This window comes from Typopeltis vanoorti, chromosome 24 (assembly GCF_054136105.1).
Source record: "Typopeltis vanoorti isolate ZY-2024b chromosome 24, IOZ_Tvanoo_1.0, whole genome shotgun sequence".
Lineage (NCBI taxonomy): Eukaryota > Metazoa > Arthropoda > Arachnida > Uropygi > Thelyphonidae > Typopeltis > Typopeltis vanoorti.
The window spans coordinates 14,178,028-14,192,974 of record NC_143572.1 but is presented as its reverse complement, the minus strand read 5'-3'; the positions used below and the strand labels follow the sequence as shown (position 1 = coordinate 14,192,974).

Sequence of the window (14,947 nt, the reverse complement as noted above, 5' to 3'; positions counted from 1 at the left end):
CACTACATGAAAAATTTAGATCATTACTTACTTCCTATCTACAATTTTCCTCCAAATCAGTCTGTTACTTGTCAAGACTCCAACATTATCAGATCTTATATTTCTATCGTCTAAGGCACTTTGTACCGTATCAATCCACCTATATCTTGGTCTTCCTCTGGGTCATTTTCCTGCCAACTTGGCAGAGAACACTTGTTTTGCTAATCTTTCCTCGCCCATTCTGTTTAAGTGACCCATACCACCTGAGATTAGCTCTGCTAACACATTCCTGGATGCTGACAATGAAAACTATGAAAATTTTAATTCCAAAAAACTAAAGTAATGGCTTTTATTAGAATATTCCCAAATAGAACCAAAACAGTTGTTGAACAAGCCTTGTGCAACTATTTAGCATGCAACACATTTAATAATAAAACTGATATAGACAAAAAAGTGAACATATCTCAAAATGTGTGGAATAAGAACTTTAAAAGGCAAAACCAGAAAAGAAATGCAAATAAAATTCTTTACAATGATGGCCATACTACAGTGATATATGAATCAGAAAAACTCTTAAAACAAAAATATCAGTTTAGAACAGAACAGAAACAGTTTAGAACAAATAATTCCAAGCTTTTTAGGGGCTGAGGAGGTATGGACTTGTATGCCAGGATAGGATACATGTAAAAGTCAATCCATAAAGAGAGAAGTGAGCTTGGTTGGTGAGTAGAATGTTATGAAATGTGAGGGTGAATAAGGCATGGCATTTCTTCCAGGAAATAGGAAAGGACTGTGTGCGTGTGTTGCTTAGCACTACAATTCACTAAATTATCTTCACTCCACTTGAGAATGGCTAGAAGATCTGCGATTAAGGCAGTGACCATAGAAGATCGTGAATCATCTGAGTAATAAAAGGTTCTGTTTATGAAGAAAAGGAATGGAAAGTAGTTATCAATAAAGCTATGAACAGGATTTCATGTCAGTGAGAAGATTGTTGATGTATTGAAGAAAATCATTGGAAGAGTGTAGGTGATTAGCATAGAGCATTAAGATACTCTATCACTGATGGAAAGTCAATGAGAAAGCCATCCTTCCTGACACGCAATGAGTTAGAGGAAGCCAGCAATCCACTCAAAGTACAAATAACATCATTAGATGGCAGTTTGGTCAGAAGACAGCAATATCAGACTCAAATTGCCTTGGAAATATCAAGAGAGACCATGTGTTTCTCAGAATCTTTCTCTGGCCTGTGTCTGTAGTGGATGACATTATCAATCTAAAGTAGAAGAATGGCAAAAATCCATACTGAAGAGTGCTTAAGTGAAGGTAATGGAATGACAGTTTGATAGCTAACTTTTATCTCCTTTTTTTAGGAATGGGCCAGATAAATGCTTGTTTCCATATTGTTGGATAGATGCCAAATGAATAGGATAGCTTGAAAGGCAATATACGATGAGTGATATTTCAGATGCACAAGCTTTTAGTGCAAATGAAAGATTAGTATCAAGGCTACTTATTATTTTTCTAATGTACTTATGGTGAAAGATAAGAAGAATCAAACTGCAGATACTTTAAGGAATAACAGGAGGAAATTTGCCATGCCTTGGTAATCTAAACAAGAGTTTGAGGAAAAAATTGATAATACCAAGATGGCTGATTTATCTTTAGGTATTATCATGTTACATCAGGATGAGAGAGAAAGAGAGGCAGAAACATAGTAAGGCAGAAGTTTGTTTAACAGTCTTGACAAGGGACTACAATGGTTGATTGCCATATTTGAGTAAGAATGCTAGCTTAGGACATTTGGCACTTGCGATTGAGCATATGCTGCACTTTTAGTTTGGAATGTTTCGGCAGATTTGCTGAAAAATCAAGACCTGGATAAGGATCAAGGATTTCGAGTGCAGTTGGAAATAAAGGCATTCATCCAAACAAATGAATCATTTCAGTTATTAGATCAGAACAAGCACTTGGATCAGGAGAGTGGGAAACAGTAATCAGACCACAGAAGAGGGGAACAGAAATCTCAAGTAGAATGGGAAATAAAGGCATTCTTTGAAACAAATGAATAATTTCAATTAATAGATCAGAACAAGCAATTGGATCAGGAGAATGGGAAAAAGTAATGAGATGATTGAAAAGGAGAATAGAAATTATAAAGCATCCCAACTGGCATTACTGTAGTACCACAGGAGTTGACCTGTAGAAAAAGAAACATGAACAAGGTTATAAATTAAAGATACCAAGAAATTATATACTTGGTTTAATCCTTTATCCAAGTGTAAGCAAACAACTTTGCACCTGAACTATTTTCAAGACTGGGGCAACTCGTATAAGGAAGCTAAGACTTCGCATCACTTGCCTTAGTATCCCATAATGCAAAGCACATCTCCTTGTGGATGTGTGTAATGCTATGCATTATGGGAAGGGTCACTACCCAGATTGGCTTCGACCTTTATCGAGGTCTCTTCAGTGGGAGCCAGACCCAGAGGTGATACTATGGTTGAAGTAATGCAGAAGTCATATTTTCATATACGAATTGCCAAAAGGTGTAACACCTTATTATTAAATTACTCTGGATCAGAGAAAGTTCCCATAATGCATAGCATTATACATGTCCACAAGGAGATGTGCTTTGCATTATGGGATACTAAGGCAAGTGATGTGAAGTCTTAGCTTCCTTATACGAGTTACCCAGTCCTGAAAATACTTCAGGCGAAAACTTTGTTTGCTTACACTCAGATAAAGGATTAAACCAAGTATATAATTTCTTGGTATCCTTAATTTATAGCATAACCAAGTGAAAAAACTTCCAATGAACAAGGTTATGGTTGGCACAGCAAATCAATGTATTTGAAGGGGGAACCGGTTAAGAAAAGGTCAGGGTGTTGTAAGAAATATGAGAATCACATGATATTCTGGAAGCAGGTGAAAGACTTGTGCTAAATCACTATTACAATAATTTAGTTTCTCTTCCAGGTTGGATGTTGAAATCTCCAAGGAAGATTATTTCACTGTTTGGGTAATTAGATTATCTCTAAAAGATGATCATATACAATCAAAAAAAAAGTCAGCAGATTCATCAGAATTAGGAGGTAGCAATAAATCAAGACAAAATGGGACAAGGAAATCTTGAGCCAAAGCTAATCATGTAAAGGAAATTCTGGGTCTAATAGCCTTTGGCATGGGATATCAGATGAGACAAAATTTCATGGTCCATCCTTCTTGCAAAAGGCATCCCAAATCATTACATCATGTATAATGTAATATGGAAAACTTTGGTGAGCTGTAGTTACAAAGGATGTATAACAGACCAGGTTTGGATGTTTTAAGTGATGGTGCACATCACTGCTGTTAGTATATTGAGCCCACGAACACTAGTAATTATGAAAGTGTTTTGTTGTTATTGATTTTTACATAGAATTTTGCTATTTGCTGCATTTTTTCATTATATATTTGTTTTTTTTCATTTTTTTGTTTCATTTCGCAAGTTTTTTTTGATAGTAGTATCACTAATTCTTTTATGCTGTCAATCATGGTAATGAAATACTGGAAAAATTTACAGGATAAGGGCATGCAATAAAGATGGACATGATTCCCACAGAGTGGGTATCTGGACTCCAATCCATGCTTGAATTGGAGTCTAGGTTTTCCCCTGCATGCTCCTATATTCTGACTCCTTCTAGACACAAACCTGGCAGAATAAGCAGCAGGAGGATATTAATAGTTCACCAATTCATTGAAAGGCCTTGCATCACTATTAGATTCATCCCGAGTACTACCTGGCAGCTGGCCAGAGAAAAACATTTTACTCCTTGAATGTGCTGGCTCCATGGATTCAATGCCCAGCTAAGTCACCACTCATACCGCATGCACAAAGAAAGGAGACCACACTATTTTCTTTGTGTGTGTTTGCTCTGTTGATGCATTGTTACAGAAATATTAGCTATGAAACTTTAGCAAATCAAGTTATTTAATAACTATGTTTTAAAGTTTTATATAATTAAAATCATGTTACAGCAACTTGCAAGCTTAAAATAAAGAAAACTTTTCTTATATCACTGTAATACTGCATTTATTACTGTGTTCATGGTTATTCTAGCTTTAATAATCTACTTATCTTTCAAGTCATATTTATCCCTCACTTTTTTTTTTATGTTCTTGTAAATTGTCATATTGCTATTTACAAAACCAGTGATGCTTTTAATTCAACTACTTATCATTAATTATGATGTCATTGATGATACTCAACCCTTGCAAAAAAGGTTCATAAATCCCTGTTTCATTTGCCAGTCAACAGCAGTTACAACTCGAACCAGAGTAAAGTGTACTAGTATGCCTATAAGAATTACTAGCAACAGCAAAATATTTCAGGGGTTGCTTAAGGGTTGAAGGTTACATAACTGGGAGGAGGCATCCATATAATCTTTACAGAATGTGGAAAACTGACTACAACTTATGACCTAATGTTCAAATCTCAGCATCACGTGACACACTCCAGGAGTAGGTATTCAACTTGATTCTGAACAAATAAGGATGGGCTAACAATTTGGACTATGCCGACAAAACTATCATGTACTGGCTAAAAAACTACCATGATGGTACAACATGATGAAATTTCATGCCACCTAGGGAGCCACAGTAAAGCTCCCAAAAAAAAAAAAAAAAAAACTGCAAAGCTTGTATGGTGAGGAACCAGATGAATAAGTTTATATAGAATAAGGAGAGAAATTAGGCAAAACACTAAACCAGTAGTATACAAGACAGTGTTTAAACCAATTTGAACTCACAGATCTTTCTCAGAAAAATTAGAGTAAACAGATGTTATCAATGGCAGAATCATTAAAAATTAGGATATTAGGGAAGGAATTTGACATTGTTAGCATTCAAGAATGCTTGAGCAGAGCTAATGTAAGGTGGTATGGTCACTTAAATGGAATGGGAGAGGAAAGGTTAGCAAAACGTGTATTTGATGGCAAGAATGGAATAAGACTAAGATCTAGATGGATTAGTATAGGATTGCATTAAAAGACAAATATAAGATCTGACTATATTGGAAAGCTGAGAAGTGATAATAACAAAATTTAATATCTTATCTGCAAATTAGAACCAATTTGTTCTCGGAAATGTTAATTCCTTTTTTATTAATATATTTTGTCTCCACTTTGATAGCAATGCTTCTTGCCATTGTTTGATAACGAGGTGCATCACTCACACCTTTCTTCATTACTACTAGAAATGAACTATTATTAATCTAATAATTCAAAGCAGGACACTTCATTCTTGAAAATCATAAAGAAAGCCTAACAGTAATAACAGATAATCAGAAGGAAAAGACAAATAAGACAAAACAATTGCAATATTAACATTACATTGGGTGTATAAAGAAAATGTGTCCTAACAACTTACTTTGTAAACTTAAACATTTATATTCAAATCTACACCTTTTAGGTTATCAAGTTTCTTTCTTTCACTCCTGCAGCTGTTATAGCTATTTTCACAAAACATACTTCACATTTAGCCAGCAAAGATTGGTCGATTGGTAGAGCCTCTGCTACTAATGGCTCACAAAAAAAGTTAAACAAGTTTGAGCGCAGTTAGTAGTTGGAAGGGGGTCAATTGCTCGATGCTGTTGGCACACTCTCCCTCGATGAGTCTTTGGACTCCCTGGAGGTGTCACATAATAATAATTTATTTGATGAAATTGTGAACAACTAATTCAATTAACCACCTTCAATGATTTAATATATATCCTATAATAACTTCAAAAGAAGATGCTGAGGTGATCTCCATATTCCCATAGACTGTAACAGAAATAATGGAATGACAGATTATAAATAATGCTTGGTCAACAATCATTTTATCCCATCTTCTTTATTAGGTTCAAGTCTGTTATAGTAATTTGGCTTCTCATAAACCTAATTTTGGTAACAAAAGGGCAAATATTCCTGATTACATAGTCTGCAATATCTGTCTATCGTGTGTGCATGTCCTCTGGCCAGTCAATGCTTTGAAAGGAACAAAAATCCTACCGCTCATAAAATTCTACATCAAACTGGTTAATTCACCTTGAGCTTTTCGAAAATTCCTTATGCTCCTCTTATCCCACAGAAGCTACTAGGGCTATTTGGCATCAAAATCACATCACTATCTTTTCTTCTATAACACGGTATGTGTTCCTAAAAATCACATTATAGTTTCACACAATAAATAACAGGCTTATGGGGAAAATAGGATTAGAGTAAAAAGCTTGAAACTGTATAGTCCCATAAGTAATACTATATACTCAAGAAAACAAAATATTACTACAGTCACGGTTCCAGAAATACCACTTAAATCTGCTGATCACAAAAAATTTTTACTTATACACAGTATGAATTGTGGTAAAAAGTGTATACATATATTTATATAAACAAAATGTTACTATAGTCAGGGTTCCAGAAATACCACTTCATATCATATATTATTCCATATTATTATTATATATATATATGGAGAGATAGATATAGGAAGACTAATAGAAATTAGACTCAAGACATTAAAAGGCCACATAACAACTGGTGCATATGCACCAGAAAAGAGAAAAAAAAGAAGACAGTAATATATTTTATAAAGAATTACAGAATGCCACAGATAAAACAAACAAAACCGACTATTTACTACTAGCAAGAGATTTAAATGCCAGAATAGGAAACAAAAAATATAAAACAAACATAGGTAAATTTGGCAAAGATACATGTAATCAAAATGGTCAGAGACTGTGAGATTTTGTCATTTATAATAATATGAGAATAATGAATTCAGTGTTCAAACACAAGGAAATAAATAAATATACTTGGTCAGCCAGAGGAAGCAACTCAGGAATTGACTATGTTATCGCAAATTTTAAATTAGCAAAGTTAATTTTAGACATAAGAGCATATCGAGGCTTTGAATTAAACTCTGATCATTATATGTATCAGCAAAAATTCGATTTAAACCAAAGCAGCTAAAAATACGTAAAATTGAAAATTCTTATCAACCAAGTTACAAAATTTCTTCATTACAGGATCCCCATGTTAGACAACAACATCAAAAATGCACAAACTTAAAAACACAAGAATCAAGTGACATAGAAGAGGAATGGGAAAATTTGAAACGAATTCTCACAAAAGCAGCAACAAAAAGCTTAGGAATAAAGCACAAATGGATTAGAAAGAGAGGACTATGAGACTGGAACAAAGAAATAGAAAATATAAGAAAAACAAAAAAGGACAGTTACCAGAAATAGCTAAATTCCAAAACAATACAAGCCAAATTTTTAAGTTTGGAAACAAGTAGTAGTCACGTGGGACCAAGTCCAGAGAATACGATGAATGTGGAATCAATTCGAACCTCAATTCGTGCAATTTTGCCATTGCGACGGCCAATGTGTGGGACGGTGCATTGTCTTGATGAAAGACCATTTTTTGTGCTCCAATCTTGGCCATTTTTCTTCAGTTCTTCTTTTAAACAGTCCAATAATGATGCATAATAGACTCCTGTTATTGTCTTACCCTTTTCCAAATAGTCTATCATGATAATTCCTTGGGAATCCCGAAAAACAGTGGCCATCACCTTCCCAGCTGACAAAATGGTCTTCGCTTTTTTCAGTGCTCTTTCACAGGGCACTGTCCACTGTTTTGACTGCTGCTTGGACTCAGGTGTGTAGTGGTTGATCCAAGTTTCATTTACAGTCACGAATCGACACAAAAAAATCCTGCAAATTGCAATTAACATCACCAAACACTGCATTTAAATGTCTTTTCACATGCGTTTGTGATCGACAGTCAACAATCGCAACACCCATTGCACACACAGCTTTTTCATATGTAATCGTTCGTACTAGATATTATACACCAGTTCAGTTGAGATGCCTACAACCTCATCAATCTCATGCACTTTCACTCAGCAGTCTTCCATAATGATACCATGGATTTTGTCAATCATTTCCTTTGTAATGACCTCAGTCGGGCGTCCGGAGCGCACTTCATCTTTAATGAAGTGCACTCTAGATGCAAAGAGTTATTTTTGGATAAATTATCCATTTATCCAAAAATAAATAGTCTTTAATGCTGATGCAGAGTCCCCATGAACTGCATCTAACTCTGCTCTGATCTGCATGGCCATCCACTTCTTCAAATAAAAGTGTTTCATCACTGCACGAAACTCGTTTTTCTCCATTTTTATGAAAAATGCAAACAGTCATTTTAAATGTTTGCCAAACAAGAACTACGCATCGCACGTGGGTAAAATTTTGCAAGGGGTCATGAAAAAGATGACACCTGCCAACACTGGTATAAGCGAACGAATTGTGTTGCCGTCTACTGGAAATTTACCAAATTTTTCAAACAATCCTTGTATAATAAAGCATTTACTAAGTGAACCGATACAGCAAGTAAACATTAAACCTCACATACAAGACCTACGAGAAATGCTTTCCATTTATACTGTGAAGACTGTAAAAAAACTTAGCTTTTGGACCATGCTTAATACATACAAAGATTCATAAGGCATATTCCGGTAATTGGACCACATTTTTTTTATTAAGCTAAAAGCACAATAAAGAAATAAAACCCGACAAGTTTCATAAGTCATTTGACTTACATCTTCAGGGGTAAAAGGTAACTGAAAGTTAAAACAACAAAAAAGAGAAATGAATAGTTCACACTATACAGTTGTAGCTGTCTGACTGTTTATAAAATTAAAAAATCAGAATGCAGATTCAAAGCAGTGTGCTAAGTTTAAATAATGCTGGATGATGCCACCTTCTGTTGTTCACGATGATAATGTCTGAGGTTTGACTGAGTTATTTTTTTAATCAAAGCTGACCAAACTTGGTGTAGAATTAGGCCTTGGTTTTTATTGCATTGTGTTGGAATTCTAAGCATGTTTGCAGCTTCTTTAAATTTCCTTATGTAACAGTTTTTTTCTATATAAGACATGTTTGTTTTCTGCCAGAATACATTGTGGCCAATGGAAGTGGTATGGAAAACTAGACCTGATTTATGTTCTCTTCTGTTTTGTACATCCTTTTGGTGTTCGTTTATGCATATTTCTCCAGATCTTCCTGTCTGTCCTACGTAGCAGATGCTGCAAGAACAATAAATTTTATAAACACCTGGTTTTTTTAAAGGATGATATGGAGGTTTCAGGGGATATAAATATCTTGAAATTTTTTCCAGTGGCAGAAAGGCTACTTTGATGTTATGTTTGTTTAGTAATTTAGCCATCTTGTCTGTAACATTCTTGATATATGGAAGTGTGATGCCGTTTTTGAAATCTTGTTTCTGTGAGATGTTTGTAGGAGGTGTGTGGAGGATTTTTTTGATAGGCTTGGGTTCATAACCTTTTTTTTTTGAGGATATGTGTTAAATATTCCAATTCTTCATGTCTCTGTTTTTCTGTGCTGGAAATATTATAAGCTCTGTGCCTCAGGGTTTTTATTAGACCTATTTTTTGCAAAGGGTGGTGGTACAAAGGACGTACAAAACAAAAGAGAACACAAATCAGGTCTAGCTTTCCATACCACTTCCATCGGCCACAATGTATTCTGGCAGAAAACAAACATGTCTTATATAGAAAAAAACTGTTACATAAGGAAATTTAAAGAAGCTGCAAACATGCTTAGAATTCCAACACAATGCAATAAAAACAAAGGCCTAATTCTACACCAAGTTTGGTCAGCTTTGATTAAAAAAATAACTCAGTCAAACCTCAGACATTATCATCGTGAACAACAGAAGGTGGCATCATCCAGCATTATTTAAACTTAGCACACTGCTTTGAATCTGCATGCTGATTTTTTAATTTTATAAACAGTCAGATGGCTACAACTGTATAGTGTGAACTATTCATTTCTCTTTTTTACGAAACTTGTCAGGTTTTATTTCTTTATTGTGCTTTTAGCTTAATAAAAAAATGTGATCCAATTACCAGAATATGTCTTATGAACTTCTAAACCACAGAAACCTCCACTTACATACAAAGATGTTTCATGTATCTCCTTAGTTTATTTCGTAGTTATAGATCTTGATAAAGTTAATGATAGCAGGCAGTGAAATGTTCATGGTGCTGCTATGATAAAGTGGTGCAGATGTGGCTGCTCAACATAAATAATACTGAAATTCAGGAAACAAATTTGTTAATATTAGAGAGAGAGAGAGAAAATAAGCATTTTATATTATTGTAACTGAAATATTTTATAATGGAAAAGTTATTTTAATTTCAAAGGATTAAATATTATATTTATAAATGAGTGAGAGATGAAAGAACTCCATGATTGCTTATTCTGACTAACAGGAAAGGAAATATTTTCTTTGGATGGGCTGCTCATCCAAGCATTATTCTCTATGTATAAAATAATTTATTTGGTCTTGATATGGATAATTTTTCATAATCCATAAATAAATAGTGACGTTCAACAGAGTTAAACTAACGAAATACATACCTGACTAAGGATGTAGCCTCCCGTAGCACATCTCCAAAACTATCAGTGAAATAAGTTGATCCCTTTCTTTTACTATTCTGCAATACATCATTTGCAAGATAGAAAAGGACCAGTCTGTGATTCATCTTTCCTACAAAAAAAAAAAAAAAAAAAAAAGGTGAAAAAAAACTTGATATTTTTTCATATTACTCATCTAAACTAATAAATACTTATTTTGCCTATTTTCTAAATTTATAATTAAAAATACTGCTGATTATTCCAAAAAATATCAAACCATAAAGACGTCCTTACTTCACTGGACACAATGGTGCTATATACCAATGTGGACACCCCCAGAGCATTAGATATCATTCATACATTACTCCTAAAAGACCACACTTTGGAATCATGTACAAAATTAACACCCAATGACATCTTAACCCTCATAAAAAAATTCAGCAAATTTCTTTAAATTCAACAATGATATCTATATCAAAATTTTTGAACTCCCGATGGACCAAAATATTAGTGGACAATTGCCCAAACTATTTTTGTCCGCCTAGAATTTAATTTATAAAACCCTTCTCTTGCCCCTGGCATTACATTTTATGGTCGATATGTTAACTGAAGAATAAATGCCATCATACTTATGAGAATAATTTCTGTAACTCAGACTAGGTGTTTGTAAGGTAGTAGTTGTGACAGTAGCAGCAATAATGAACCAAGTCCCTGTTTAGAAATATAAATGGCAAATGTGTCTATGTAATATATGAATTTCTGAAGTATATAATTTGTGTAATACTGGTTTGAAATATTGTTGGATCCTGAATATATGGAGATTTGAGTAATTAATATTTGCTTCAGAATCAAGCATGATCTTCCATCACATAAACTAGACTAGTAATTATTATTTAATGTAAATCACTTGTTTATAAATTAATATTCATGTAACTCTTTAATTCATGTAACAGCTTTAAGTTCTATTAATAATTAATTAATTAATCAAAGATATATAATAATAGTGAAAAGACTGTATTAAAATATTACTATGTTTATTTTATTTATTGCTATGTTAATATTATAAGAATTTTTATTCAACATTTTAACTGAATATTAATTGAAATGTAAATATTCCTCATTTGTTCCTGTATGTAGAGGTATAACGTTGTGCAATACCTCAGTTTTATTATATTTTGTTTTGGTTGTCATGGAGATGTATGTAAGATAGCTAGCACGAGTTTAGAACAGTGCGTGACAGATTAGTATTGAAGGGCTAGAAAGGATTTTAGTTGAAGAGAGCACGAGAATAATTTCGGCAGGAAGAGGGGATATATAAGCAAAGAACGGAGAAAACGATTCATTCGGGGAATCAGAATGCGATAACAGCGAGTCACTCAAGTAGCTAATTAAAGTTTACTAGTCGAGGAGCGTGTTAGCTAATAAGTTGTAGAACAACAAATAAAGCAACGGAAGATAGCAAGGTGACAACTGGATGACTAGCTATACTTTAGTTGGCATTTAAATTCAGGACCAACTTTTCAGGGACACACGGAAACTTGAAGCTTAGAACGGAGTAACTAAGAGAATAAGTAGAGGAAGCAAGGTTGAATTTAAACGATAGCTGTGTTAAGAGATATAATGCCTAAAAGATTTATTAAATGCTTTTTAATATTAGGCAATTGTGCATAAAAACTTCAAGTTAAAGAATTACTGTGTGTTATCTTAGTTCAAGAGTTATTAGTAGAATACTAAATTGGTCAAGTGATGTCAAAGATAGTTCAAGCCATTTGATCTGAGCAAGAACGTTCAACTATGTGAATTGCGACCATTAATTTATTCAGTTATTACTAAGAAGATTTGTTTTAATGAGTGTTGTTAATTGTTTTAAGTGTATACAGTTATAAGAAATGTTCGTATATAAGTAGATGAACAAGGAAGATTACCGGTAAGAATCATCCAACTATTGATATTCCTATGCGGAGATATGTGTGTGTTTCTTCCTAGAATATCCGTATATTAACAGTAACTATTGCGGTTCTATACTTCTTCACAAGTATAGAGTGTATACTTGTGAAGAAGTGTTGCCGCCCTTATATTGTATTTGAAACTTCAGTAACTATAAGATATTAATGTAGTTGGTTACTAAGGAACTTATGACATTGAACTTTTTTCAAATGGTTAATTGAATTTTGTGAAAGCTGTATTTCAGACAACAGATTAACCATTGCTTGAAATTATATGACTAAATTACCAGAAGAGCCAAAATGTTTGTAATACCTTATTCAGTGATTTAAACTAAAGTGTATAATTTGTAAGCCTATATTAAATGTTTGTTTTGTTGACCTAAAGTTGTACTTTGCCTGAATCTCTTTTACTGCACCATTCATAAAATAATCGAACCAAAGCGGGTGAATTAAATAAGTTAAATAAACTCGACATATACATAATAACAACACATAAAAAGGAAATAGTTGAGAGTTGGTTTTACTTTAATTCTTTGACTAATTTAGATATAGAGTGGCGCAGTCAATAAATACAAATTTTCTCTATATTTGGATTAGAAATCAACTAGCAACTTATTTTTTTTGTTTAAGAACATCGTAGTGACAAATTGACGGATCCAAAGTATAGGTTAAGACGAAATAGGATCCAACAATATTCCTATATGCAGTTCTGGATCTCTCTCAGTGTGTGTATGTGTTATGAAGAAATTAAAAAACAGGATAATTTGATGATTCGAATAAAATCTGCCTGAGTGGACAGGCATGACTGTGATCATTAAAGTTAGAAAGAATAAATGGTTAAAACAAATCCACAATACTCCATACATCTCATCATTCCTATAGGAAAATCCTATAGGAAAGTATGCCTGCAGCAATTTGATTTCAGGTTTTATCTGTACAGTTCATTAAAATCTATTCCATGTTTGCTATTGGGATAACAGTTTTTGTTTAATGATGGGCTTATAATCAATATAGGGGACAGGCTGATGAAGATCTAGGGAATGCCTAGCTGCAGTACCTGCAACCTCAATTTCCCTTGATCCTAGCATGTGACTTCAGATCCAACATATTCGACAAAACCTGTCAATCTGATGGAATCCAAGTGAGTACTGAATGAGTCTAATATGCTTAGAGAGAACATAGTGAATCAGTATAAATAATGCACAACTGGTAGCATTTCAATTTGATGTAGTTTAATACAAGTTCTATGGTTTACAGTTCAGTAATATGGTTGCCACAGTGCACTGGGATGTGATGAGATATGTTTAGAAAGAGTGGGAGATGCTATGAAAATGTATGATTTTGAACTTGTCTAAGGAAATATGTCTCCCTGTTACCTCTCGTAGGCAGAAGCAGGATGGCATGTTTATTTCTCTAGATTGCACAAACTGTGTGATAGCATGCAGGTATGGCACAGTTGACAGATACTTTTGTCAACTGTGCATGCATGTTGTATTGTCTACCACAATGTCTAAAGCATATAATAATTCTTTGATTTTCAGACCAAAAGGGATGTATATCTGTCTGATGAACATATTTTCCCACTATAAGCAAAAACTGCTTGTCCATATGGAATAGTCAAACCGGAATTTTATTTTGATTGCATATTGCTTATTGTAAAGATAACATTGAAACAACCATGATGGTCATGCTTCAATGAAAAAGACCAGGAACATGTAATGTTCAAAACATACCAGTTGCCATTCTAATTGTCTGATGGTAAAAAGGATCCAATCATCAAAGTGTACCATATCCTTGGAAAATTGCACACCTGAGACTCATAACTGAGTCTTCACTGGTAAGTGCTCAGTATTGTCTTCATCCCATACAGGATGTTCATTGCTCTCTCTGGGCATGTGATCTCTACAATAATTAGCCATGTTTTACAGGACGAGTAACCTTAGTTTCAAGGAAGGGGAAACTCATATGTCTGTAAGAGACCAAGAAACTCACAGATGAAAAGTGCTTATAAAGGTTCTTCAATATCTTAGACAGCCTTCAAAATTAGGTCTTTATAAGGAAAGGACACTAATGATTGAGGTATGGAAGCATTACAAATTGACAGGTCCAAGAATAATCATTATAGGTGATAACAAAAGTAGCAAAGCTTATTAAGTATTGGAGCTACCCCATATCTCCAACAAGAAGCTAAATTAAATAACTAATATAAAATGTCTAACTTACTGAAAGAGTAATTTCAATAACCTGGTTGTATATTTTTAGATGACAAAACATTTGGAGCCAAATGATCGAACAGAGAATATGCAATAAGAGATGGTCTTGATAATGTAGGATAAATATAACCAATAAACAAGGAAAATGATGGTTCAAATGGACTATAGATTTAAAAAAAAATTGAAAATGAAAAATATGAAAACTAAAAATTTTTAAGACCAAAAAAAAAAAAAAAGCAACAAAAACTAGTAAAATATATATACAGGACCAGAATGAGGTGGTGCTGGCTGTTTCTGTATATATATAATCATCATCAGATGATTAACAGTGCAAAAACTATGAG

The 14,947-nt window shown here is 33.7% G+C and overlaps 1 protein-coding gene across 3 annotated transcripts in view; it reads right to left on the bottom strand.

The window, feature by feature from the left end:
* Positions 1-14,947, bottom strand: part of LOC150092935 (uncharacterized) — a 192,724-nt gene that overhangs the window by 122,777 nt on the left and 55,000 nt on the right. For all 3 annotated transcript variants that reach the window (XM_090413390.1, XM_090413391.1, XM_090413389.1), the window contains exon 3: positions 10,448-10,577. In XM_090413390.1, the coding sequence (XP_090269516.1) occupies positions 10,448-10,577 (130 nt within the window). The remainder of the gene's footprint in view (positions 1-10,447; positions 10,578-14,947) is intronic.